Source organism: Suillus fuscotomentosus (genome assembly GCF_016647785.1).
Source record: "Suillus fuscotomentosus strain FC203 chromosome Unknown F5891scaffold_12, whole genome shotgun sequence".
Taxonomy (NCBI): domain Eukaryota; kingdom Fungi; phylum Basidiomycota; class Agaricomycetes; order Boletales; family Suillaceae; genus Suillus; species Suillus fuscotomentosus.
Window position 1 is genome coordinate 61159 of NW_024539524.1, and position 24229 is coordinate 85387.

Below are 24229 nucleotides of genomic sequence, written 5' to 3' on the forward strand. Positions count from 1 at the left end.
AGCTGGTGCACACTGTCACCACCCAGAGCTAACTCAGGGCCAACTCGAGTCCGAGTACCCGTAATATTAAATATTGAATGGCACCAACTTCAAGAAACCAGCGCCAACAATCAAGAGCATCCTTTCATCCATCCAATGATACTGCAACTTACCGTGATCTACTACTCTTTGAAGAGCGCCTCAAAACCAACGCCGCTCAGCTCCAACGCAGAAAGTCCAGGTATCAGCGTATGTTTTCACGATATCTATATTGCTTAAGACGCTTATTTTTATTCCTAGTGTTCCTATTTCATCTTCTGATAGCTATTGCATTCCTTCTTTCCGAAGTCCTTCTTCAAACGTCCTTTCTAGACATATCCTACACGAACCTCCTCCGCAAAGTACTTCCAGATGTGTACGGGGGTGTTGAGAGCTCAAAGCCCCACCCGTACTTTGCATCGGGGCTCCTCTTCGTACTTGTAACTGCCCTCCTTCTCTTCTTTGCCAGCGGCATGTATGCTGAGAAAATTGCATATGCAAATAGGTCAGCTTTCATACAATGTATTCACCGCTCAGAGATTTAGCGACGGTGCTGTAGATATGTTCCTCATGCGAATAAAGCTCTTCGAAATTTCAACATGTACCTGAATGTCCGACGTCCCCCCCTTCGCTCAACATTCTCTATCAGCCCCTTTCCTCTTATTTTCCATCGACCTACCCAGTCACGAGGACCGTCCCCAACACCACGCCCATCCAATGCACCAGCTCCCATGGCCCCTATACCACCAGCAAACAATCCACGTGGTGAACTCATTTTTTCGTCACGCGTTGACCGGGGCTTTAGGGAGAGCTACGAGAGATATCGAGCTGCATTTGAAAGGAAGCGAGATCGAAGAGAGAGGGATGAAAGAGACAAGACGTGGACAGGACGGATTGCGAACAAGATGCCGTGGAATCAACCGCCGGATGCACCGCCTGCTTTAGTCGCACTTTCACGGACCGCGTCTGGTCGCGGGCGGGGAAGCGTTGTCGGCACTCCATTGGGGTCCAGGAGGTCAAGTCCTATGCCGAGGCCAGGGACAAGAGATTCTCCTGCTGTGAGGACTATTGATTGATATTGATTAAGCAGATCTAACCAATATTGTCATTCGCATTCGTCTGAAAAATAATGTTCATTTCATACTTTTGTGAGGTGGCCCCCAAGCCGACTAGGTAGCAGATGCGCCTTGGCTTTGTCACCTGAAGAGAAGTCGGTGGATAGTGAATTGTAACGATATTGAAGATGAACGGTGCCGTACACAGAGATTTGCTCTTCTACTCGAAATCCGATTGCATAAGAAGCTCCCAGATACAGTGGCCGCTAGTCAACTATTCGCGGTCCCGCGAAACCCCGTTGAATTCTAGCACGACATTCAAAGGTAACAGTATCACGTGTTTATCTCAAATATTAATGAACACCGTACGGCAGTGTGTTCTCAGATGCGGCGAACTTGAAAGTACCCCGTGTTATGTAGGTTTGGGAAGGCGACACATGTACGATACGCGATTTTCAAAGTAGTACTTACAGATATAACTTACATAATTAATTTCATTGCCTGCAATGCTGCTGCGGGCCAACTGATGTGGTAGTAATGTCGGTAATCGCAACATAGGCCCATCATGCATCATGATGGAAACCATGTGAGTGCACAGTGAGTAGGTATGGGTCCCAGATATCCTCATACGTTCAATCTGTTTATAGTTTGCCAAGACTTACTTAGAGCTCTGCTTGTGCATTCAATCATGAACTTCGTTCGAATTACTGAGTTCGAAATTCCACGATTGTTCTCGGTTGAGTCGGAGTGCATTACATGCACTTCAGGGACATGTCATGGGAAGCACTGGCAATGGCGTGGTGGCACTACATGCGGTTAGGCTACGGAATTTCCAAAGACTCCATCTCCGTCGTGTCCGACTGATGGATGATAACATGGCTCGGACGAAGGCTCTTATCCGGATCTGAGGTGGGTAAGGGTTACTCAGGTAAACGCTACTTACCATGAGAAGCCCGTGTTGCAATTGCAAGTGTTTCAGTTACATGACAGAGAAACCTGCCTATCAAGTAGTTAGCATGGATGGGAAAGCTTCTGAAGAGACGTCATTTGCGGTGTTGTTGCGCCTCAATGGCCCAATGGAAGAAGTACTCATGAACTTAAACAGCAAGCGTCGCGGGAGGCAAGTGCGGCACTTACGTTGCGTATATTATTCATTAGAAGCCCCATTTTTGAGCTGTCAAGCATGCAGATTCAACACGTCATCCAACATCTGGGGTAGCATGCAGGCGAACTATCAAATCGCATGCGGGGTCGTGGTGATTCGTGACGCCTCCCGCGATGGGTTCTGCATTACCTTTTCAACATGTATTATGTAAGACACGATTGATGCGCAGATTGGCAGTGAATCTCTTGCTTTCAGAGTGCATCTCTGTGCTAAATATTAAATAGCTATGCCTCACAGTCATCACTCTCACTCCGGACAGTTCTGCAGGCATGCTTTCGGATCCTTAGAAGAAGTCGTATTGGAAGCCATCAAACAACGTTTCGAGGTGTATGGTTTGACAGAACATGTACCCCGCTACAGGCCAGAGGATCTGTATCCAGAGGAGGTAGTTTCTCCTCCTTGAACCAGGTTTTATATCTAAATATATCTATCAGAGGGACCTGTCCCTTGATGACCTGTCGAAGCAGTTCCTGAGTTTTCTTAACGAAGCTCATCGATTGAAGGAGGTTTACGCCTCCCAGATCACCTTATTGGTTGGACTCGAGACAGAGTACATTACCGATGATGACTTCAGTCATCTTCAAAAGCTCCTGAAGGATAACGAGAGGCGCATCGATTACATTGTTGGATCCGTCCATCATGTCAGCACTATTCCCATCGACTTTGATCGTGTCACATATGAAAAGGCTTTGGCCAACTTTTCGAATGAAGAGGGCGTTTATATTCTTGGAAACGATCAAATGGAACACTTTCTATCTGCATACTTCGATGCACAGCATCAATTGATACAGCAGTTTCAGCCAGAGATCATTGGCCATCTCGATTTGTGCAGGCTCTACACCCCTTCCCTCGATCTCAGGCAGTACCCCATCGCCTGGGGCAAGCTAATCAGGAACATCGAGGAAGCTACACGGTACGGCGCACTTTTTGAAATTAATGCTGCCGCGTTCAAGAAGGAGGGATGGACTTCGCCGTACCCTGGGAAGGATGTAGTAGGGGTCAGTAACAAACGTCATGCTGTATCAATCGTTACTTTCTTACTGTGTCTAGCTTATTCAGGAGAAAACTGGTCGGTTTGCTTTGTCTGATGACAGTCACGGACCGCGGACTGTCGGACAGTATTATTTGGATGTGGCGGACTATCTGGTTCATGTAGGAATTACTGAACTTTGGTATTTGGACTGCTCATCAGAGCCAAATCACAATGGGAGGTACATATCTCCTAGGCGAATTGAAGGTGATTGGCGGCTCCATACTTTCTGGAAACATAGGGAAGGTGAAAGGCGCAGAATCGTCTCTCTATAAATACGAGATGTTTTTGGCGATGGAAGTACGTTTTGCGGCGGCTTGAAGTACTTCGATATTATCTTTGATGTCTTCTGCCCCAAGATGCACCCCAGCCAAAGCTAACGACTTTTCATTTTATGGTGGACCATGCCTTGTTTCATGGATGCTGCTACGTTTCCATCTGGCATTAAATCATCATCTGTAACGCGCATTCCAGACTGCAGGTCGCTTGACAGAACATGCCTGAATGGGAGCACAATGCTTTTGAATCCTATTACGGAGTGCGGTGGAGTGCGGTGTTTTGCTGTGAGGAAGTGATCGGGAGTCCTCTTGTCCTCCGGTGCCAATTAATTTGCTTGTACGCTGCTTCAAATCAGGCGCAAATCAGGCGCGGTGAGCTCGCATACGTAAAAAGTTTGCATCATGGACAAACACTTAACACGATTTAGGATGGACACGATGGCGCACGACCACCAGAATTTCCACGGTGCCATATTTGACAGCTGGAGAGCTCATCGCAGAAGCATTTAAACTTATGCCAGTTGGCTTTCACTGCTACTAACTTAACCCCCAAGTACTCTGAATCAAGATCTCGATTTTTCCCTTGAACCCGCGATCCTCATTGCGTGTGTCATCAGTTCAATCTCAGATGTGGGTCAGCCATGCTGCTCAAGATAAGATTCTTCGCATCATGTGCTTGCCTTTGACGTGCTTCTCCATGCAAGGTGCTCGGCGTGTCGAAGTTTAATGCCCCAACTTCGCAATCCCTACCCCGCATTGGCTTTGACATCACTTAACCCCGCAGTTGTCGTCACTCTAGCGTCTCAGGAGAATAATTTTTTCCTGGTAGTCTCTTATTGCATGTGCATGATGGGGGACATGCAGTGGCAGTATTTAAAGGATCGCAAACAGAGTGTCTTCAGCTTAACGATCCCACCCTTCCGCTAGAAATCTCATGTGAGGAAGATTCAGACGCTTTCTCCTCGCATGACTGACTTGTGTTACAGTAAACATGTGTCACCGTCAGGTCCAGTGCGCCAGACACGGTTGCGGCCACGAAGAGCCCATCGGTGATGCGAAGGTTAGCCCAATGCAGCGATACTGCATTTGCACTTTGAAGTTACTGACAAAAACTGAAAGGTGGATTGTCAATCCTCTCAATGTCGATACAGCGCTGCACATCCACGAGGCTGTCCAATTTGCTCTAGCACGTGTCTTCAATGGTTCGTTGCACCATCATATGCAAAGAACTAACGACTGACCGTAATTTTGTCTCACACCAGCATGGGTAGAGCCCAAACTATTGTCATCCGAAACGGAAATCCGATGTGTTCCCACTGTGCTAGACAGAACGCATAAAATATCGGACCTGCTGTGTTGTCACAGCTACCAAATGGGCCTTCACCCCGCCATGCATGCCGATCACAGTTTTCTGTCCAATCACTCACTTTGTACTCGCAGTCCGATCTTGGATTGACGTTCGTAACTACCATTATTGTTGATTGAGTTATAAACATTAGGCCCATCCACTTAGGTCAAGGGCATTGCTCGTACTTGTACTTACCTATACTTAGTCTTCCAGTTGCTGAGGACCAGCCAGCTGTGTGGTCATCAATACTCAAATTGAGATGTCTTCTTTCACTTCCCGAATTATCTAGTACCCACGAGGATACCGAGTCGTAGAGCAGTGTAGGATACCAGCTTCGCGAGAACCTAAATCGGCATGCAATCTGACAGAGTTACGCCTTCGGTTGTTGATTGAACATTGTCACCCCTTGAGGCGTTTGCAAAGGCAAAGGGGTCGATCCCTGAGTGCATATAGTCCCTTAGAAAGGCTTTATACATATAGAAGAACAATGGAAGGAAGCCAATCATTCCTTCTTGATTAAATCGTGCACGAAAGGCTTAAGTGCTGGAGTACTAGCTTCGGATCATAGTCACGGTACCGAAAAGGATGTGGCTGCCGGGCGGTGTTATGACTCGGATATGTTATGTAGCTTCTCTAGTTTTTGGACTTTCCATAAGTATATCTTGGGTATGGCCCGGTTCCAATAAGCAACTTTAATCACTATATGGTTAATCCAAACTATGAACCTAGCAACCGCATTTTCTGGTCCATCTCAGGCAGCATATCTTCGCACCCTTCCTGCCATTAGAGAACGATGCTCAAATGTACATGCCATGGCGCAACAGGGAAAGCTGGAGTATTTCGATTATAGCCCAGATCGTGAATCGTCCGTTGTGAATTACTGCCTCGAAATCATGAAGGTTCCACCTCGAGTCGACTCCCAGGCGTTACTCATGGCTGACACATATTCTAGAGAGACTTTCCCGCAGCTGATGGCGGTGTTGACTTTGCGTCTGTGAGGATTTATATTTCTAATCGGACAGCAGTGTTAGAATCACATCCATAGATCCCACCGCATGGAAGATGGAGGCATCTAGATGCAGGAAAATCGCGCATAGCGCCTTTGATGGCGAAATGGGATGAAGAACAAGGGTCGCCAGTCAGCGAGAAAGAGAAATGCAAGAGGTTGATTGATTTGTTCCTTGTTTCTGTCCTACTGGATGCTGGAGCTGGCAACCAATGGGTATACAACGAGTCAGACGGGGAAAGCTACAGTCGGTCGGAAGGGCTTGCAGTTGCAACTGTACATATGTTTGACCAAGGTCTTTTTTCGGGATCTCCTGTAGCTCAGCCTCATCGCGTCGATGGTAAGGGGAACATCCTCTGTGTCTGGTGTTCTCATCTGATTTTCCTATTTAAAGCGCAGGGATTGTCTCAGATTAATGAATCGAGAATCGCCTCTGCTATGCAAGTCAGTGATACCAATCCAATGGTTGGTTTGTCAGGCCGAACTTCCCTCTTGGTCAATCTCAAAACCGCGTTGGAGTCTAATCCCCGCTTCTTCGGTTCTGACGCTAGACCCGGAAATATCATTGGTATTGATCATTGTCCACTGTTTGATTAGGTGGTTGATCACTTCTGATGTTTACAGACTTCCTGGAATCCGAATCGAAGCTTGATGGTTCGTCCCTGCGTGTCCATATCTCATCACTGTGGGGAGTTTTGCTCGAGGGCTTAGCTCCGATCTGGCCTGCAAGGTATTCCATCGGCGGAGTGCAGCTCGGAGATGTGTGGCCGTGTTCTGCGCTCACCACGGATGGGCAAGCCGAGGGAGACAACTTCGTACCGTTCCACAAACTAACGGGATGGATCACATACAGCCTAATTGAGCCCATGGAGAAGATTCTCAAGTGGAGATTTGACGGTATCGAGGACATGACTGGTCTTCCAGAGTATAGAAATGGTGCATATGATGTACCTTAGCATAACACTGCTATTGACGTTTGATCTAGGAGGTTTGCTGGTCGACTTTGGTGTTCTTACTCTCAAACCCGGTCTTAAAGCGCTCGCAAACACTGGTGGTGTTCCATGTCTTCCACCATCACATGGTGCTGTAGTTGAATGGCGGGCAATGACGGTGATTGAACTGTGAGTCATCAGTGAAACTGTCTCAAGATTATACTGAAGTTCTTGGGCAGCGATCGCATCGCCGACGGCATCCGTCATCAAGTTGGTGTGAACTCCTACGATCTGACCCTTGCCCAAGTACTAGAAAGCGCAACGTGGAAAGGAGGGAGAGAAATTGCCAAGCGACTCCGCCCTTTAACCGGAGGACCGCCCATCGAGATAGAAAGTGACGGAACTGTTTTTTGAGGTTGTAACATTCTTCCGGAAAGTATCAAAGCATGTATGTATAACTGTAGTTCAACATTGGAAATACCCTGGTGACCAGGAAAGTGATCAAAATTCATGTGCGTTTCAATTCCCTAGCTAGGCGCCAACACAAGACGAAAGCTACGGCCGCGGCCACGCCTCCTAACCTGATTTAGTTTTGTGATCAGCTGCTTCACTAGCATGTATGACGCCATTGGGCACCCACCGAAAGATTATTGCAATTGAATTGGGACCTGTATTTACAGAGGGATCTTCATCCCGATCTAAAATTTGTCGCATGACATCTCCTGACGTAGTGATCGTGCTGTCGACAGGTATGGGATTGCCCGGATGATGACTGTGTAAGACAGACTTCTGAGGATCAAATATTGCGAAGATGATTGATGACAGGCCAGTAACGAGAAATTGGGGTACTACGATAAATATATTATGAATGCCCTGGTGACGTTGATTAGATCTGACAGGGACAAGAATCTGAAGCACTGACGAGAATAGCACCGGCCTGCGAGCTCAAGCCGTTGGGATTCTTTTTCAGCCTATGAGGCGGTGCATCATGAGACATTTGAGCCGATGAGACATTTATATCGGTCTGGCTGACTCGTGCTTCGTGATTTACCATGATCCTCGGATAGCCGTCATCCTCTTCTTGTTCCAGTGACGTAGATCTCGAGTATGTCGGGTCTTCCAGGTCGGAGCCAACGAGATGCTGAGTTTCATCAGCATCTTGCCCATCATCATCTGTCCTAGATCTTAGATTTGAGCGCGTGTCCTCTAGATATATCGAAGTCATCTCTTCATCAGTTGCAGGATGGGACAATATTGCCTCCGCGAGCTGAGAATGTATGGAATCAGGGAATAGTAGGGGAACATTCAGGGTTTGAATGATGACGTACCAGCGTGAATGGGGCCCACTGTACTATGGCCCAACAAAATCCGGTCACTGACATGATGAAAGTAGCACCGCCAACGCTTGATACAACGCTTCACAGGTTCAATTGTCATCAAAATCATCGCTTGCTTTGACGTGTAGAGACTTACAATGTGGCAGCCATGCATAATGCGAATACGAAGAGAGAGAATGCCCAGAGTGTAGCCAGGTGAACCTGAACACGTTCCAACCACGGCTTCCTCGGTTGAAGAGGAGTCAACATAGCGACTTCTTTAGCACGGACGATGAAGAAAGGCATAATGATGTTTGCCGCGAGAGACACCAGCGCGCTGTAGAATAGTGCGCGCGCGCCAAGACGTGTAGCCTCCTCGTCTAATATGACCGCTGAGAGGTCGTCTTCTGGGGGAGGGGAAACCTGTTTGTGCAGTTCGCCGATATACACAGTGGTATAGAATAAAACAGGGAACCAGGCTAGCGATGAACTACCAGATCATGGCTGTCAGATAAATGAAGCGTTATTCGAGACAAACGCACAAAAATTGAATATAACACTGTAAAGTAGGTCAATAGACATGGACTAATAAAAATATATGCTGCGTACGATCTGTCTTATGACTCGGGGTAATCTTGTTAGAGTATTCCATATATTGTATATTTCATTCTTTAGGCCCTTGGCGCGGGAGCTATGGCCGAGTGAGACAAACACTAAGTAAATAGAGATAACGCACTCGGTTGCAACAAGTATCCTCTCTTTGACGCAAACGGAGGTCAACAAATGTGTGAATATGAGTAACAGAGACGCGATGACTACTAAGTCTTGTAGTTGAGCTCGGCCAAGGAAAGGTAGCCATTGAGGAAGGTCTATTTCTCCCCTATGACAAGATATGAGTGTTCGCAGCCATTAATCCGCCTAATTTAAGCTCACACAAAGAACCCGACTACACTGCCAATGGCCAGCATTCGAGCGGCCCATGCATTACCACTGGGCTGATCTGATGGGGGTAGGGTGTCAACCAAAAGAGCGCGATCCAGAGCCCCCACTGCGAATAGATTCTGAGTTTCATCACATGCAATACTCGGGGTTTGTGAGGACAAACCTGCATTGATGGAAAAATCTATGCAATATATCGATAGGACAGCAAGCCATATGGCAAGTGAATCATGCTGACAAATTCAGTATGGTCTGTCAGTTGTGTTGAAGAATGCACGCACTGAGGGCGATCCTGGCGTTGTAAATAAACCAGCAAATGGACGGGCGTATCCGAACAGAAGGGTCGCAACACAACACAATGCTGCACTAACACCGATTAAAGGTCGCCGTCTACCAAAGCGTGACTTTGAATTATCTGCTAGCACGCCTGAAATCATGTTGAGTGGACTGAAAAGTAGGAAGTACAGGAAAAGTACCTATCAAGGGCTGAACAATGAGGCCAGAGAGGGGCCCAGCAAGGAAAACGACTGCCATTAGTTGTTTTGACAGACCGAGGGACAACAGGTAGGGGGAAGCTTGCGACGCGCAGTAGCATTGAATAACCATCTAGTGAAGTGTAGGCTAACCATTTACCATATGACATCTCAACCGACCACAAGACCTGTACTCCCAAAAGCCCGACGGTAAGAGCGGGAAGACGTGTCAACGGGGGTCCCAAAATCCTGGCTCTTCCTATCCACCGGGATTCATCGTTGAGAGAATCTTCAGCGAAGGATAAAGCAGAAAATCCGGTCATTCTTGCCGAGTGTGCCTAGCTAGCCAGTAAACTGTCTGCAGGATTTCGATTAGCTTGTAAATAGTACTTGGAAGTCCAACTATGGTTTTACTTATACACGTGTGACGCCACCGCTGGGATTGCCTTTTCGAGATCGAAGGCTTCAAATTGCTGCCATCACTAGTGGTCACCGGAGGACATCAATTTACAGGAGTTCATCTATAGTGCTGAATGCTGACCCGCACAGTCCTTCGTTCAAGGGCACCTAATCTCAATCGCCTTCTCCATTCATCCTCCCGTATCAGCAGGCAGTTGTTTGACCCGTCTACTGTTGAACGTGTCTCGGAGGATGTGGACGTCTGCATTGTCGGAGCTGGCCCTGCTGGTCTTAGTACCGCGATTCGACTCAAGCAGTTGGAACATAAATTAGGAAAAGAATTAAGGGTCGTTGTACTGGAAAAGGGTGCTGAAGTAGGTGCGTACTCCAAACAGTGAATCTTTCCTGTGTAAATGCAATTCGCCCCAGGCTCCCATACACTCTCCGGAGCTGTCATCGAACCTCGAGCCCTCGACGAGCTCTTGCCAGATTGGGCCCTTCGCGATGACCACCCACTCACGCAGTCAGCAACGTCCTCTCACATGCGGTTCCTCACAAAGTCGCTTTCGATACCTATACCCCATCCCCCTCAAATGTCAAACCAAGGAAACTACATCGTCTCGCTCTCTCGTTTCACTGCGTGGCTCGGGAACATTGCGGAAGAAATGGGTGTCGAGGTTTACCCTGGGTTCGCCGGCGCCGGGGTGGTTTACACGGATGATGGGAGCGTTGCTGGTGTCAGGACGAATGAAGTGGGTCTGGATAGACTAGGGTGCATGAAGGAGTCCTTTGAGCCTGGAATGGAGTTTCGTGCAAGGGTTACCCTTATCGCGGAAGGCGCGCACGGTTCCATCGCCAAGGAACTCATTCAAAAATTCGATCTTCGCCGAAATTCTGATCCGCAAACATATGGCATCGGCCTCAAAGAAGTTTGGCGCGTGGATCCAGCACAATATAGACCTGGTGAAGTTGTTCATACCATGGGCTGGCCCCTCGACTTCAGGACATACGGTGGTGGGTGGGTTTATCACATGGCTGATGGGCTCGTCAGCTTAGGCCTTGTAATCGGACTCGACTATGCCAACCCATATCTGAGTCCTTATAAAGAATTTCAGGTGCGTTCTTTTTAGTTGTTGCATACGTTTCTCTTATGTCCCATCCAAGCGCATGAAACACCATCCATATTTCGCAGAGCTCTTGTCTGGTAACTCCACAAGGATAGCATATGGTGGACGTTCGCTCAACGAAGGCGGCCTTCAATCTGTTCCTCAGCTTCACTTCCCCGGCGGTGCCCTGGTTGGTTGCTCGGCTGGTTTCGTCAACGTCGCAAAAATTAAAGGCACCCATAATGCGATGAAGAGCGGTATGTTGGCTGCCGAAGCAGCCGCAGCCGCTCTATCCCAGGAGCCCAGCAGCGGACCTGCAGATATGTCACGGTATGAAACTGCAGTGAAGAATAGTTGGGTTTGGTCAGACCTTAACGAGGTTCGTAACTTGCGTGAAAGTTTTCACACTCCCTTGGGTATTTGGGGAGGTATCATGTACTCTGGCGTCGATTCTCTCCTTCTCAAGGGACGCACTCCTTGGACTTTCCGCAATCGAGCAAGATTGACGGATGCACAGCATACTCAACCCGCGTATCGATTCCTCCCTATCAACTACCCTCCCCCGCAGCCCCCGTTGTCGACAGATTTGCTGACTTCGTTGACTTTAACCGGCACGAACCATGCAGAAGACCAGCCTGTGCATCTCCGTGTGCGCAAGGACGGCAATGAGAACACGGCCCTTCGAAAGTTGCACGTGCAGCGCAACTTGAGCGAGTATGCTGGGTTATTGCAACGGGCTTGCCCTGCTGGCGTTTATGAATATGTCGAAGATGAGACTGCAGCAGATGGATGGAATGGACATAAACTAGTGATAAACTCACAGGTGCATCTCACTCTTGAACCGTGTACTACGTCTGACATCGACCGTTGCAGAACTGTATCCACTGCAAGTTATGTGATATTAAGGTCCCTACACAGGATATCACATGGACTGTTCCCGAGGGGGGTGGAGGTCCAAAGTACAGTGAGTGTCTTTTGCTGACTATTTTCATCGTGATGGCTTATCTTATTCTCATCATTAAGCTATTACCTGACTGTAAAATAGTGCAGAGCAGCTCTACTTTGTGATAGTACCGATGTTGCCGGCATCGACAAATCACAAACACGTTTTAGTAACTAGGGTTCGGCGTTACCGAATTTGACTTTGCTCGCCTGCATGGTCCTGTGTTTTCCAGCTCTATTCAAGTTGTCGTCACCTATGTAGCTGATATTTATATGTTCGGACGCTGTGGTGTAGAATCACGTGCACATTTTGTGTTGTTTAGTGCGACATCTCATATATCACGTATATCACGCCTCATCGAGATAAATAGGTGATTACTCCAGCCGTTTTTGATAGCACGATAATCTGAGACTTATCGGCTGAGCATCCCCAGTTACATACTTCGTTGCGTTTCTCGAAAGTTTCCTGCACTGCCCACACTTGCCATGCGGTATTATGAACAGAGATATCCAGAAGTCGACGAGCTCGTCATGGTCCAAGTCCGCCAGATTGCGGAAATGGGTGCATATGTCAAACTGGTTTGCACCATTCACTCGTACCCTATTAATTGTCATGCTGATCTATCCATGTAAAACAAGCTCGAATACGACAACATCGAGGGAATGATTCTCCTTTCAGAACTTTCTCGAAGACGTATCCGATCCATACAGAAGCTCATTCGTGTTGGCCGTAATGAGGTCGTAGTGGTACTTCGTGTAGATAGGGAAAAAGGTATGCCCATCTTACAGCCTAATTATCTTTTATAATCCCTGCGCACAGGTTACATCGATCTATCAAAACGTCGTGTCTCTCCCGAGGACATCATCAAGTGCGAGGAACGGTACATGAAATCAAAAGCCGTTGCATCGATTATGCGGCATGTCGCCTCGAAGCTGCCATCGATGGATGCAGACGCTGCTATCTCCCCAGAGGACGAGGCGGTGGAGAAAGAGACGAAGAAGTCTAGGCGTGCGGCGAAGAAGGACAACCCTGAGGAGGCTGCGGCTGCCATGGCTGCTGAAGAGGCTGCTGTGCCGCACGACGGGTCAAACGAAGAAGAAAGATTGGAAAAACTGTACGAACAGGTGGCGTGGCCACTTGGTCATAAATATGGTCACACATACGATGCGTTTAAGCTTGCATTGACGTACGTCCCGGTGTCCTTTTGTACTTACTGCGGTGCCTGATGAGACCAGCGAGCAAGAAACTGTGTTTTCCTCCATTCCAAACCCTGTCTCACCAGCAGCCATCTCCATCCTTATGGGCACCATCGCACGGCGGTTGACGCCCCAGCCTATCAAGCTGCGCGCTGATATCGAGCTCACATGCTATACCCCTGCCGGTATCGATGCCATTAAAAAAGCTCTGCGGGCAGGTGAAGCACAAAGCAACGAGACGGTGCCGATTAAAGCCAAGCTTGTAGCCCCTCCACTATACGTTCTCAGCACAAACGCAACAGATAAGGTTTGCCTCCATCATTCTCGATTACGAAGCTGTCTAAGGGAATTTGTAGTACGCTGCTGTTGATCGGTTGGAACGCGCGATCGAGTCGATTCTAGGCACCATCGAGAGTCAAGGTGGAAACCTAGTTGTAAAGATGAAGGTAAAGTGCAATTATCTACTACACTTCATCCATACCCTGATTCCGTTTACTATTTTTCTCTCAGCCAAAAGCTGTTTCTGAGACGGAAGAGCAGGATCTCGCACAGCTCATGGCCAAAGCAGGTCAAGAGAATGCAGAAGTTTCTGGTGATGAAGATGACGAGGAGGGGTCCTAGTTCATTCTCAGCCTAAACGTCTCGTATATGATCACGACTCAAGTACTTCAAATTCCTTGACATCCTTTTTCGCCACTTGTCACGAAAATCTTAAAAATGTTGCCGCTTATTACTGCTTATTCACTTGTCATTTTTTTTCACAAGCACTCACAAGTAAATGCGTGATTCACCTTGCAAGTTTCCTGTGACAAGCGCCGAAAAGTAAATAAGCAGGGAAAACGATGCAAATCGAAGTGCGTCAGTGTATATTACAAGTGAATAAAATTTTACTACAACTATGAATAACGTGCAAGGCCGCTTGCAGCAGCACTCCTCGAACGTTCATGAATGAGACCCACAGAAACCCGTACCGGTATAGCCTGTCGCAAATCAGCCATATGAAAATGATTTTAATGAATACAACAACCCTCCGGGCACAACTTTGCATCATATTCTCAGGTCTCTTGATCCGTTTCTTCGTAAACGGTCGGAAGCGAACAATTCGCACACCGTGAGTAACTATGCAATCATCCACGTCTTTTCAGAACAAGTTACCCCGTACACACTTACCGTTTCGATGGCCTTGCTGGCACTGAATGTGTTAGGCAGTGTTGGGTTCTATCATGAAAAAGCTCCGGAACTATCTTTCCTTCCTGTTTATATATGGGACTGGTTGCATATGCGGGCGACCTTGTTCATAGGCCTCAACTATAAAAATGTCATTTGTGAAGTCCATCTTCTGCCGCTTGAAGGGCAAGAAAGCAGAGCAACGAGGTCTGTCTTTCTATCTTTTGTTTTGCATTATTTCGGTCCTTCAGCTCGTTTCTTCTGCAGCTACTTCACAATCTTCCAATGATCAGCCATCGGTCCAAGCCTCTAAGTCCGACGTCAAGGACGGTGGTTTCTGGAAGAAATTTGATTGGTGGTTAATGTGCGCTTTGGCCATCCCAGTGATACTTGAAACTTTAGACTATACGGGCAAGTCATTTTCGTTTTTTCTGCCTCTCGTCTCACCCATAGTATTGGAACATCCAGTTGTCGCCACTGCGCAACCTCGGATTGCAGTCAGTATCATGTTGCCTCCAATCTGACAGTCCTTGACATTACTTTCAGTCTGTATTCAACGCCTTCAACCTGCAAAGGTACTTATACATTTTGAATCGCGACATAGGAGTTCTACTGATTTCCGCTATTAGCTATATTGGCACGTCATACTTGTTAGCATCAACAGTTTTCTTGCCCTTCTTTGCATCCATTGCCGATATCTATGGTCGTCACTTTGGACTTCAATTGTCTCTTCTATTCTTCCTTGTCGGTAGCACCTTCAGTACAGGAGCTGTCAACATGACAATGCTTTTGGTTGGCAGAGGAATAGCCGGTATTGGAGCTGCAGGTTTGTTAACAGTATGTATTACTTCTTGTGAAGAACAACATTCTGATCATTAGTAAGTCTGTGCGGATAATAATGTTGGGTTCGTCCTCATTGGATACGAATAATATCCAGCAATCCGCTGCGTTCTGCTTGTATGCTCTCGGTTTTTGTATAGGTCCCGTCATCGGTGGTTTCCTAGTGGCGGCCAGCTTCCGCTGGGTGTTTGCAATCAAGTATGGGTTTCTCTGTACACTTAACGAACGATGTTCACCGAAATATAGTATTCCATGTGTTGCTCTTGCCATGGTTCTGTGTTTCTTTTTGCTTCGCAAACGTGTCGAAGGTGCCAAACCATTTGAGGAACTTCCAGGTTCCACCAAATGTATGACATGGATAATGAAGCTAGCCCTTATCGACTGGATCGGAACGTTCCTCTTCGTTATAGGAGGCATACTCATTCTGCTTGCGCTGAATTGGGGTCCCAATGACGACTGGAAAAGTGTGCGCGTCATAGTCTGCCTGGTTGTTGGTGTCATTGTCTTTGTGACCTGCATTTTTTGGGAGGTCGTCTTGGAGCGGAAGCACCAAGCTTCTACTGTAACAATTTCGGCACTTTATCATGCGCAGCCCATGCTGCCTCTCAAACTCTTTCGCTCCTACGACATCTGTGTCTTGTATTACGGTTGCTCCGCGTCCGGCATCGTCATTTTTGTGATGTTCTACTTCGTCGCAATATTTATGACCGTCGTCTCTGGCTTGCCACCTGATCAAGCCAGCATACAACTTCTTTATTTTGCTCCTGGCCTAGTATGTTTCCGCACTACATCAAATCACCGATGTCTCACTGTTATAATAGGGAGGAGGTTCATTTGTTTCCATTTGGTTGGTCAAGCACTTCAGACAGGTAGACAGCTACAGTCTCTCCTTGTAAATACACATATCTAACGATCCTTCCAGCCGATATATTCAATCGTTGTTGGATTAATAGTCATAACCATTGGTTTGGGTCTCATTCAGATGGGTATGCAGAAGAATATGCAAGGGCTTATCAATGGGTGCGACGTTTATGTACTGATCAGAAGCGGATTTCTTACATCCGAACTTAGTTTCATGTGCCTGACAGGTTTCGGAGTTGGTCTTACAGCTGGCCCTAATTCCCTCCAAGCTCGCTTTTTGATATCAGACCATGTCGCCGCAACTAGCGCTCTGTTACTTTTCGTGAGTTATGTCGACATGCCGTATGGTGCACATACTCAAACGATGTCTCGTAGTTCCGTGCCCTCGGTGGAACCGTTGGTTTAGCACAGTGTTTCACTGTCATGAACGCTAAAGTCAATCCCTACATCGCAAGGCAGATACAAAGTGGTACTATCTCAGGCTCTGACCTCAATGCCCTTGAAGCGCTCTACAACAGTGGTGGCCTCGACTCTATCCAGTCGCTCGAAGGTCTGCCACCTGTTGTGCAGCAAATCATCCGTGATGCTTTCAGGAACGGTGTCCGCTGGAGCTTTATCTCCCTCATTCCTTGGACTGCCTTGGCAGTCGTCCTGTCCTTGTTCCTTTCTAAGATCCCTGATCCTGATGCTCAGAGGACCGATCATGACGAGGAAATCAAGCTACCAGAATATGACGAGACGCGAATATCTTTTCGATGAGCTAGAGGGTGTCGAATATCTTGACATGCCCGATCAGCAACAGAACCGTTAAAACTCTGGTTGACACTTTTATAACTGTTGATGGGCCTAGTAGATGTTGTCAAACAATTCAGATTAGTCCTCTTGCGATCTCGGCATGCAGCCCGATTCATTCCTCCGATTCTATGCTCATCATACAGGCTATGGCATTGTTTGTCTACAGTGACCACCTTCCTGTAATCTACCTCCTGGTTGCATGCTGACGAATTTCTGCCACTTATGATGAGATGCCAAATTGCCGCTATTCAAGCTGCCTGCGACCTTTGCACCAAGCTCTGAAGAATGTTCACCACGTCACCAAACTGACTCTCCTCCTCAGCGCTTGCTGTGTCCTCGGAAATTGGTGGACGCGCCCCCCTTTCAGGTAGGTAGTTTGACCACACCAATTCTCCACCGCGTATAAACGATATGCCATAAGATGTCTTATAGTAATTGAGTGGCGGGGCACCTTGCTTTACCGCAGGATCTTGCCTAACCGGGTTCCAGATCTTCTGGAGTATGTTGATGGCCCGGTCGATCTCTTCAGCACCGTCAGAGATGATCAGGGGTGCAGCGGCAGCGGACAGCAGTGGTTCATATTGTTGACGTGTTTGAGAAGAGACAGAAAGATTCTGTGTGTTTGACACCAATCTGGAAAATGTGTGTTCAAAATTGGCGACTTCGAGTCCAGCGAAGCCGCTGCTGATCCCTGGATAGAGTCAATACAGTGTCATTCGATCCAGCACAACATACACTCACCCTGACGGAAAATGATTCGATCTTCGGTTGCCATTGTGCACTACTTTGATTTCAAGTAGGAGAGGTGATGATGGTCTGGTGATAAGGTCCGCTGCCATCTTGGCTATGAAACCTACGTTTGGTATTAGGATTACAATCAGGGTGCTTTGCATGCGGCCCTGACTAATAAACGGGCATAGTGAAAATGCTGCGCCACTGCTGCGACTGCTACGGCAACTGCCGCGACCACTGCCTCATCTGCCAGGACTCGGAAGTTGGAACACACTATAGATTAATCTTCAGTAACACAGTTCAAGACAACGATAGCCAAGTGACTTTATATCAATTGTGTAAAGTCTTTCAAGGCAGCGATGCAGAGTCCAGAGTATGTGGCCAGCAGCAAGCAAGTGTATTTTGCTCGTGAATCAAGACTGCTTAGCAACGTCGCAACAGATACCGCAGCAGTCGCAGCACGCAACATTCTCCTTGTGCCCCTAATAAACACCTTATATAACCAATTGCAACATTTAAGATTTACGACGTCATTGGTTTATGTGGAATAAATATCGAATTGCTAAGTAGGTCTTGCTTTGCTCAACCTTCACCTTACCAAAACCAATGAATTCCAGCTCAGGACCTCATACAGACTCTGTTACATACCCACCCGCAGTTCGTGCTGTCGAAAGGGAAATTGTCTCCTCTCAACCTTCTTCGTCGTCCATGTTGTTACATTCCTCCCCCCAGGACAGACCCCCACAGAAAGATGAGCAAACACACTCGCCGTTACGCTTGAGAGGTGGTTGCATTCCTTGTCCCGTAAGTTGTCTCAAGTTGCAATAAAGATGAGCTGAAGTTCGAGTGCCAGGGCGGAATATGTTGCATCATTCCGTGTCCATGTTGTTGTTGAGACCGATCAATTACATTGACACGAAGTCTGCCCATTTAAAGGGCCGGGTATCTGTGGTCGTCTGTGTCACATCGGAGTAACGTCAGCACTAAGTAGCACATCTCGCATGCTCCTCAGTCATATATACTATATTCTTCTTCCAAGAAATACTGGATATCGGTTATTGCTCTCGCGCTTGATTTCAGATGTCGTCAAAGGTAGCATGTCCAACTCCATTTCCAGGTGTTACAATAGTGCCACATCGACTATTTTCAGTGCTATTGCAGGAGTCTCATGTACAACCCCCTATCCGATAGCAAAGGTCACTGCGTACTTTGTCACATCGACTCTTGCTCACAATTTATCATTTTTCTCCAAGGACAGCAGTCGCAACTAGCTCTCTAGGCGGACTGGCCCTTATGTTAGGGAGGACGAGGATACTTAAGTGGAATGTCCATGTCATCAGCTAGTTCGCCACCCGGCCCGAAGTAAGCCTGCAGAGTTGTCATAACAATCACGATATCCCACTATATACGTAGTACCGCAGTAATACTTGGCCTGAAATTTGGATCGCATTCAACGCGTGTGATCGTCTCGTGTTATTTTACCCGCAGCGTTACACGAAAGCACAGTAATCTTAGGCAGGTATTCCCAATCGAAAACAACACACTCCTTCGCAGCATAAGACTGAGGGTAGCTTTCTTTTGATTATCTAGGACTTTATCGAAGTTAGTACAACTCGACGTGTGTGTAAAGACGCGGCGGGGCAGTATCGAATGCTCTAGATACTAGTGAGAGCTGTTGACCTTAGGCTTAAGCTTGACCCTATGACTATTTTCCATGAGGCTGCAAGTAGTAAAGCTTAAAGCTTAAAGCTAAGGTCGGAAACTAAACTGGGATACGGATCAGATTGGTTTAAATGCGAGACGCATAGAGCCATGGACCGCACAAAGTTAGGCAGGCCATAGGTGCCGGTGAAGCTACTGTGGAGGGCGACGCACGTCGTTGACGCGGCTGGAATGCGGAGTTGAAATTTACAAAATTGAAAATCACAATACGGTGCCTGGTTGTTGAAGACTGCTGTCATATGCACCACTGGCAATGATCATAGTATCTCGACACGATGGTTAATTCCGTTCAAGTTATGTGGGGACCTGGGGCCATTGGTGAGTCTTCCAATAGTCCATTCTATGTACCTCGATTTGACTTTGAAACCAAGGATTCATGATAGCTACAGCGTATGGATTTGGGATTCAACAGTCTCTACCCAAAGTTGACATGCAGAATTATGAAGGTTTTATGGGGCAGCTTTTGGGCAGTATATCTTCTACCTCAGATCGTTTCCGCAAGATTCGAAAAGACTCAAATTATTTGTGAGTGAGAGACTTCTCCACATCCATGAAAGCCTTGACTTAATGACGTATTCGATTGCTAGGTATTCATGGTCTTGTATGTGCTTCTGTCATCTGACCATGCTCAAGTGTACACTGATAACTGACGATGATATCTCGCAGTTGTCTCGGAACAATACACGAATATGCCTTGATAGGGATGTATTGGTCTATCCTTATTTCATGCCGTCGTAGCACGTCTCATGAGTGCACGACTGAACTCCCATGGTAAGTCCATAGATCTCTTATTGGCTCCCAAATCGTCTCATCGAGAGGATAGGCAGATGGTGGCAAGTGCATTCACATTGATGTAATACTACCTATTAAAAATGGCTGCCGCAGCTAGGGGTATTTATGGCAGTGAGTCTTCTATATATTGCTGTTATCAATTTTCAACAACATCAAAAGTGTTGGATTATATTCGCAGTCCAGTGGTATGTGCTTGCCATGGTTGATTTCCTGCAGCATTATACAGAAATTGATTTGATTGTCGAAAGCTTTTATGCACACAGGGTGTGGATAAGTAAGTCATTGAGGGTCTGCAGAACCAAGAGTTTTAACGCTTTTATTCAGTCACGGAACACAACCGCTTAATTACAGGCACAATTGTGAGACCGCATTTGCATCATTTATTTCTCAGCGTAACATCAATCTTCAGTGCGCATTCGCCGCTACTGCATTAGGTCAGTTCTTTTGATCTCAGATACTCAACGGCTGACTCTTCAGCACTGTAGTTTTTGGCACGAGTGTGTCCGTCTTTCATCCCTGATGTCAATGTCCTGACTTGCTGCTGTCTTCGTCTCTAGTAACAGGCGGTGTGATGTGAGTTCTTGTCCTGGAGTTCGCATAATTACTCATGTAATTTTCAAAGATTCGATACGAGAAACCCTGTAGATCTATTCGGTAAAAAGGTTGGTCATGAAACAGTTTTGAGCAGCCTCAAGGCACTCATACTTTGATTCAGTGGTGTCAGATTTCTGCGGTTGCTGGTGCCTTGTGTGATATTCTCATTACCGGGACAGTCTGGTGGTTTTTGCGTCCTGCACGAACAGACAATGTGCGGTACGAGTCTTTTCCCTACTCTTGTGGTCTAAATCATGTTGAATTCTGTGGCTGAAGGTCAAAGCCGGATGTTCTCAATAAACTAACACAAATTTTTGTTCACATGGGTTTACTTACTTGGTATGTGTAATGTTACAAACGTGCCGAACACTCCCGTCACGAGGTTCTCCAGCATTATGGCAATCGCGATGGCTGTGCTCGTGAGTCTTGTCGTTCATGCAATATGCGGGACATAACGACAAGCACTGTTTCAGTACCAGGTTCAGGATGGTGGTCTTGGCCAGTTCTATTCCGCGCTGCCTGGATCACTACTAGCAAAAAGTTAGTATGTTGCATGCTCACTGTGCAAGCACTGAAACCAATCGCCTTAGCCTATTTGAACTCGATGATGGGAGTGTAAGTGGACCAAAGACTCCTTTACGCGAAGCTCACTAAATCGGTGGATTTGTGCTCAGGCTCAATGCTAGGAAGTCAATACGCGAACAACAACGACTTGAAGTTGTCTGCAGTTCAATGGAACTTCCTACCATACCGACCATACGTTGATCTTTCCCGTGTGGTAGCAGAGATACAATTATTGTTACAAGTTGCTTACCAGCTTTCATCTGCAGTCGTAAGCTGCCGCATGGGCCGAAAGAACAAACGACACATCCGCGCACTCACTATCATTCCTCGTTGACACCGCCGGTTGGTTCTTATTCTTATTTACCTCCTTACCGTTTGCTTTTATTACTATAGTTCTCATATTCTATCTCTTTTACTACTTCTAGCTTGAGCCGGGATGGGGATGACTATCAAGCCATTTGGCACCTGAAGCTGTCGGACATAGTTAGGGAAATATCACATTCATTCGGGAGGAGGAAAACGCTTTGTTTCCGGATGAGGGTTCGACGCGGATTCATGTTGCAGCTTCAGCTGGGCTGCTGGAGTACATGGAATCCCGCACTTGCTTTTACAAACGCGATTTTCTCCACGCAAACGTTTATTCATAATTTAAAAAATGCTTTTCAGGCAAACTCATTTTAGGTGGATGTGGTATGATCCTGAAGGCATCCAGGACTTGCCTTCAGCTGAGAAACGTGTGAGAGTTGATAGCCTGGTTTCTGGGCAAAATTGTGATAGGAGAAAAGTAAAGGAATCAGAGTAGTTATGATCGCATGCATATACATGGTGTGGCATGATACGAGCCTATGTGTAAGCACCTAGAATATACAAATTACCGCCCAGCGCCAGGGACGTTGCGCTTCTCCCGCCGAGGACGTTCTGGTTGCTGGATAACAGTCTGTACGATGGTCACAGGGATGGAGTCGAAGTTGAGTGCCTTGAGAAGTTCCTAAGGAAAATTCAAATGTTAGCATGGAATTCTTGCCAGAAAAAGAATACAGTGATAGCTTGAGGGGAAGCCGAATTGAGACTTACTGCGGTGTCCTTGTCGATCTCCAAGCCTGTTGCACTCGTGTCAAGAGCAGATACCTCAGGTACGTAGTTATCTTTTCGCTCGCGCTCCTCCTCCTGGAGCTTGAACGAAATACCACGGACGGGCCCGCGTTGAATACGCTTCATCAGGTGGGTAGTGAAGCCAGAAACCTTGTTCCGGAGGCGCTTGGAGGGAACCACAGCCTGTATGAAAGAGATGAGATAGCACCAGTAAGCTGGGTGGAAGGGTACTGACAACTTCATCGATGATGCGCTTGTTGGTGTGGAAGTCGAGGGTGAGGCGGGGGTAGCTGTGCGTCATACATTAGAATCAATCATTGTTCCTGTGCAGTCATTCATCGTCTTTCTTTCGAGACCTCTGGTCCTCCATCCCCGAAACCCGGTCGACTCTTCGAGATTAGACTTACTATTTTTCGATGAGCACACGGGCAGCCCTCTTGGTGGTTTTGGTACGAACACGACCCTAACCGCGGCCTCAGAAACGATACCCATCTGTCTGATACAAACACGCACCATTTTGTTAAATTTTTAGTGTCGAGGACGTTGACGATGTCGAGGCCTTAGGGCTAAGATCATGCAGGCGAAGTTCTCGGTAATTTCCGCAGTGGCTGAAAGGTACTATACAGTCGCACAGCCACACATGCAGCTTGCAATTCAATTTGTTCGAGTCCATATTATCCGGTAAATCCTCAAGGCCAGCAAGGTGAGCCTGTGCTTATGTCTACGTGCGACATGACTGTGCTGTATTCTTGGCTTGACCGGTTCCATGCCATGGTTTATCGCAGCTCGTCTCGTCTTGACTCGCGCTTTCCGTAGCACGATACTCAGACGAGCAGGTACTCACATCACATTCGATAGTGTTACCCTTTCATCCTGCCTCTAACCTCAATAATTCAAAATGGTCCGCGTCTCCGTTCTTGTGAGTGTTCTATTTGTTTTGGTATGATCAACCTGACCGTGATTTTGTATTAGAACGACTGCCTTGTAAGTAAATTGTGTCTATGGGGTAGCCGTGTTCATTTATTGAGCTACTAGAACAACATTGTCAATGCTGAGCGCCGGGGAAAGCGCCAGGTTCTTATCAGACCTTCCTCGAAGGTCATTGTGAAGTTCCTCTCTGTCATGCAGCGTCATGGTGAGTCTGCCTTGTTTTACTGAAATTCCTCATTCATTGCTTTGTGCGATTCTCGGAGTTATAACTACGATTGACGGAATTTAACTTTCTACCCGGCCTTCGTTTTAATCCTCCGAAATATTAACTGTCTCTCAATACCAAACAACGTTGATCTTCCATCTCTCACGGATCGGGGTTCACTGTAGAGTCTACATCATTTTCTCGTTATTAGTTGCATGAGCATGGGTACTGACCTTGATTTCTCGCAGGCTATATTGGTGAATTCGAAATCATTGATGATCACCGCTCTGGCAAAATTGTGATCCAACTCAACGGCCGGCTCAACAAGACAGGTGTCATATCACCACGTTTCAATGTTCAGGTGACCCAGATCGAGTCCTGGGTTAACTTGCTCCTCCCTGCCCGTGGTTTCGGGAAAATTATATTGGTGGGCTGTTCGGAATCTGAGATTGATAGAATGTGGACTGACTTCGTTCGTGATGACAGACTACTTCGTCAGGAATTCTTGATCACGAGGAGGCTCGTCGCAAGAACGTTGGTGGGAAGCTTCTGGGATATGTCTACTAGAGTTGTATGCTATGTCGCCCTAAAAACCATGCCATGCATGCTATGCATGTTTACTCAGCTCAGATGACTCCTTTTGTGTAATTCAAGTACTGTATTGAGCGTGAGCGAAGCACAACGTGGCCAAACAGAGCAACATCTCGGTTGTGGGCGCGGCATACTTGTTA

The 24229-nt window shown here is 47.0% G+C and overlaps 10 protein-coding genes across 10 annotated transcripts; 8 read left to right on the plus strand and 2 right to left on the minus strand.

The window, feature by feature from the left end:
- Positions 1–21: 21 nt before the first annotated feature.
- F5891DRAFT_1016724 (uncharacterized protein) lies at positions 22–1438 on the plus strand. The gene is made up of 3 exons (XM_041360962.1): positions 22–228; positions 280–523; positions 578–1438. The coding sequence occupies exons 1-3, from the start codon at positions 78–80 to the stop codon at positions 1092–1094; spliced, it is 912 nt and encodes a 303-aa protein (XP_041229079.1). The 5' UTR covers positions 22–77; the 3' UTR covers positions 1095–1438.
- Positions 1439–2421: 983 nt separating this feature from the next.
- On the plus strand, positions 2422–4029 carry F5891DRAFT_74090 (Polymerase/histidinol phosphatase-like protein). Its single transcript, XM_041373048.1, has 5 exons — positions 2422–2623; positions 2673–3236; positions 3289–3475; positions 3743–3918; positions 3975–4029. Exons 1-4 carry the CDS (start codon positions 2465–2467, stop codon positions 3841–3843), a joined length of 1011 nt encoding a protein of 336 aa, XP_041229080.1. The 5' UTR covers positions 2422–2464; the 3' UTR covers positions 3844–3918; positions 3975–4029.
- Positions 4030–5613: 1584 nt separating this feature from the next.
- F5891DRAFT_947035 (uncharacterized protein) lies at positions 5614–7246 on the plus strand (the record flags this gene model as incomplete). The annotated part of the gene is made up of 7 exons (XM_041374713.1): positions 5614–5793; positions 5847–5888; positions 5940–6240; positions 6295–6468; positions 6525–6836; positions 6886–7021; positions 7072–7246. 7 exons carry the CDS (start codon positions 5614–5616, stop codon positions 7244–7246), a joined length of 1320 nt encoding a protein of 439 aa, XP_041229081.1.
- F5891DRAFT_74118 (major facilitator superfamily domain-containing protein) lies at positions 7072–9961 on the minus strand. The gene is made up of 13 exons (XM_041373050.1): positions 9721–9961; positions 9564–9662; positions 9369–9514; positions 9254–9320; positions 9082–9196; positions 8885–9028; positions 8758–8839; positions 8691–8707; positions 8306–8638; positions 8161–8248; positions 7755–8099; positions 7473–7705; positions 7072–7413 (listed from the first exon to the last, which is right to left on the minus strand). The coding sequence occupies exons 1-13, from the start codon at positions 9881–9883 to the stop codon at positions 7341–7343; spliced, it is 1905 nt and encodes a 634-aa protein (XP_041229082.1). The 5' UTR covers positions 9884–9961; the 3' UTR covers positions 7072–7340.
- Positions 9962–9994: 33 nt separating this feature from the next.
- Positions 9995–12362, plus strand: F5891DRAFT_1016737 (uncharacterized protein). Its single transcript, XM_041360963.1, has 5 exons — positions 9995–10337; positions 10389–11074; positions 11124–11888; positions 11939–12029; positions 12089–12362. The coding sequence occupies exons 1-5, from the start codon at positions 10094–10096 to the stop codon at positions 12097–12099; spliced, it is 1797 nt and encodes a 598-aa protein (XP_041229083.1). The 5' UTR covers positions 9995–10093; the 3' UTR covers positions 12100–12362.
- Positions 12355–14002, plus strand: F5891DRAFT_1016741 (eukaryotic translation initiation factor 2 subunit alpha). Its single transcript, XM_041360964.1, has 6 exons — positions 12355–12586; positions 12647–12779; positions 12828–13194; positions 13244–13511; positions 13561–13650; positions 13715–14002. Exons 1-6 carry the CDS (start codon positions 12494–12496, stop codon positions 13823–13825), a joined length of 1062 nt encoding a protein of 353 aa, XP_041229084.1. The 5' UTR covers positions 12355–12493; the 3' UTR covers positions 13826–14002.
- A 230-nt stretch (positions 14003–14232) lies between these two features.
- Positions 14233–16831, plus strand: F5891DRAFT_1209934 (major facilitator superfamily domain-containing protein; the record flags this gene model as incomplete). Its single annotated transcript, XM_041369158.1, has 11 exons — positions 14233–14578; positions 14639–14782; positions 14840–14868; positions 14918–14946; positions 15001–15208; positions 15255–15409; positions 15458–15983; positions 16033–16080; positions 16134–16231; positions 16283–16394; positions 16448–16831. The coding sequence occupies exons 1-11, from the start codon at positions 14521–14523 to the stop codon at positions 16829–16831; spliced, it is 1791 nt and encodes a 596-aa protein (XP_041229085.1). The 5' UTR covers positions 14233–14520.
- A 2603-nt stretch (positions 16832–19434) lies between these two features.
- F5891DRAFT_1016762 (uncharacterized protein) lies at positions 19435–21866 on the plus strand. The gene is made up of 20 exons (XM_041360965.1): positions 19435–19639; positions 19693–19711; positions 19768–19846; positions 19909–19922; positions 19988–20092; positions 20145–20154; positions 20207–20224; positions 20273–20298; positions 20362–20387; positions 20438–20472; positions 20523–20547; positions 20599–20610; positions 20671–20686; positions 20736–20775; positions 20829–20926; positions 20984–21046; positions 21099–21126; positions 21181–21247; positions 21298–21322; positions 21382–21866. Exons 1-20 carry the CDS (start codon positions 19597–19599, stop codon positions 21470–21472), a joined length of 840 nt encoding a protein of 279 aa, XP_041229086.1. The 5' UTR covers positions 19435–19596; the 3' UTR covers positions 21473–21866.
- A 33-nt stretch (positions 21867–21899) lies between these two features.
- F5891DRAFT_1016769 (ribosomal protein S17e) lies at positions 21900–22946 on the minus strand. Its single transcript, XM_041360966.1, has 5 exons — positions 22877–22946; positions 22771–22826; positions 22599–22653; positions 22346–22546; positions 21900–22259 (listed from the first exon to the last, which is right to left on the minus strand). The coding sequence occupies exons 1-5, from the start codon at positions 22877–22879 to the stop codon at positions 22143–22145; spliced, it is 432 nt and encodes a 143-aa protein (XP_041229087.1). The 5' UTR covers positions 22880–22946; the 3' UTR covers positions 21900–22142.
- A 97-nt stretch (positions 22947–23043) lies between these two features.
- Positions 23044–24169, plus strand: F5891DRAFT_1016774 (ribosomal protein S8). Its single transcript, XM_041360967.1, has 6 exons — positions 23044–23066; positions 23222–23282; positions 23336–23347; positions 23399–23498; positions 23747–23925; positions 23985–24169. The coding sequence occupies exons 2-6, from the start codon at positions 23262–23264 to the stop codon at positions 24063–24065; spliced, it is 393 nt and encodes a 130-aa protein (XP_041229088.1). The 5' UTR covers positions 23044–23066; positions 23222–23261; the 3' UTR covers positions 24066–24169.
- Positions 24170–24229: the final 60 nt, after the last annotated feature.

Excerpts from the sequence above, each read along its gene's own strand:
- F5891DRAFT_1016724 (XM_041360962.1), top strand. The coding sequence starts at position 78 with ATGGCACCAACTTCAAGAAACCAGCGCCAACAATCAAGAGCATCCTTT. Across the intron at positions 229-279 it reads CAGAAAGTCCAGGTATCAGC|TGTTCCTATTTCATCTTCTG; the intron begins GTATGTTTTCAC and ends TTTTATTCCTAG. Across the intron at positions 524-577 it reads AAAATTGCATATGCAAATAG|ATATGTTCCTCATGCGAATA; the intron begins GTCAGCTTTCAT and ends ACGGTGCTGTAG.
- F5891DRAFT_74090 (XM_041373048.1), top strand. The coding sequence starts at position 2,465 with ATGCCTCACAGTCATCACTCTCACTCCGGACAGTTCTGCAGGCATGCT. Across the intron at positions 3,237-3,288 it reads CTGGGAAGGATGTAGTAGGG|CTTATTCAGGAGAAAACTGG; the intron begins GTCAGTAACAAA and ends TACTGTGTCTAG. Across the intron at positions 3,476-3,742 it reads ATCTCCTAGGCGAATTGAAG|ACTGCAGGTCGCTTGACAGA; the intron begins GTGATTGGCGGC and ends CGCGCATTCCAG.
- F5891DRAFT_74118 (XM_041373050.1), bottom strand. The coding sequence starts at position 9,883 with ATGACCGGATTTTCTGCTTTATCCTTCGCTGAAGATTCTCTCAACGAT. Across the intron at positions 9,663-9,720 it reads GTCGGTTGAGATGTCATATG|CTTCCCCCTACCTGTTGTCC; the intron begins GTAAATGGTTAG and ends GCGCGTCGCAAG. Across the intron at positions 9,029-9,081 it reads AGTGTAGTCGGGTTCTTTGT|GGGAGAAATAGACCTTCCTC; the intron begins GTGAGCTTAAAT and ends ATCTTGTCATAG.
- F5891DRAFT_1016737 (XM_041360963.1), top strand. The coding sequence starts at position 10,094 with ATGCTGACCCGCACAGTCCTTCGTTCAAGGGCACCTAATCTCAATCGC. Across the intron at positions 10,338-10,388 it reads GGAAAAGGGTGCTGAAGTAG|GCTCCCATACACTCTCCGGA; the intron begins GTGCGTACTCCA and ends AATTCGCCCCAG. Across the intron at positions 11,075-11,123 it reads GTCCTTATAAAGAATTTCAG|CGCATGAAACACCATCCATA; the intron begins GTGCGTTCTTTT and ends GTCCCATCCAAG.
- F5891DRAFT_1016741 (XM_041360964.1), top strand. The coding sequence starts at position 12,494 with ATGCGGTATTATGAACAGAGATATCCAGAAGTCGACGAGCTCGTCATG. Across the intron at positions 12,780-12,827 it reads TCGTGTAGATAGGGAAAAAG|GTTACATCGATCTATCAAAA; the intron begins GTATGCCCATCT and ends CCCTGCGCACAG. Across the intron at positions 13,651-13,714 it reads ACCTAGTTGTAAAGATGAAG|CCAAAAGCTGTTTCTGAGAC; the intron begins GTAAAGTGCAAT and ends TTTTTCTCTCAG.
- F5891DRAFT_1016762 (XM_041360965.1), top strand. The coding sequence starts at position 19,597 with ATGGTTAATTCCGTTCAAGTTATGTGGGGACCTGGGGCCATTG. Across the intron at positions 20,388-20,437 it reads TGCACACAGGGTGTGGATAA|TCACGGAACACAACCGCTTA; the intron begins GTAAGTCATTGA and ends GCTTTTATTCAG. Across the intron at positions 21,323-21,381 it reads TTGAACTCGATGATGGGAGT|GCTCAATGCTAGGAAGTCAA; the intron begins GTAAGTGGACCA and ends ATTTGTGCTCAG.
- F5891DRAFT_1016769 (XM_041360966.1), bottom strand. Across the intron at positions 22,547-22,598 it reads AGCGCATCATCGATGAAGTT|GCTGTGGTTCCCTCCAAGCG; the intron begins GTCAGTACCCTT and ends TCTTTCATACAG. Across the intron at positions 22,260-22,345 it reads AGATCGACAAGGACACCGCA|GAACTTCTCAAGGCACTCAA; the intron begins GTAAGTCTCAAT and ends AATTTTCCTTAG.
- F5891DRAFT_1016774 (XM_041360967.1), top strand. The coding sequence starts at position 23,262 with ATGGTCCGCGTCTCCGTTCTT. Across the intron at positions 23,499-23,746 it reads CTCTGTCATGCAGCGTCATG|GCTATATTGGTGAATTCGAA; the intron begins GTGAGTCTGCCT and ends GATTTCTCGCAG. Across the intron at positions 23,926-23,984 it reads GTTTCGGGAAAATTATATTG|ACTACTTCGTCAGGAATTCT; the intron begins GTGGGCTGTTCG and ends TCGTGATGACAG.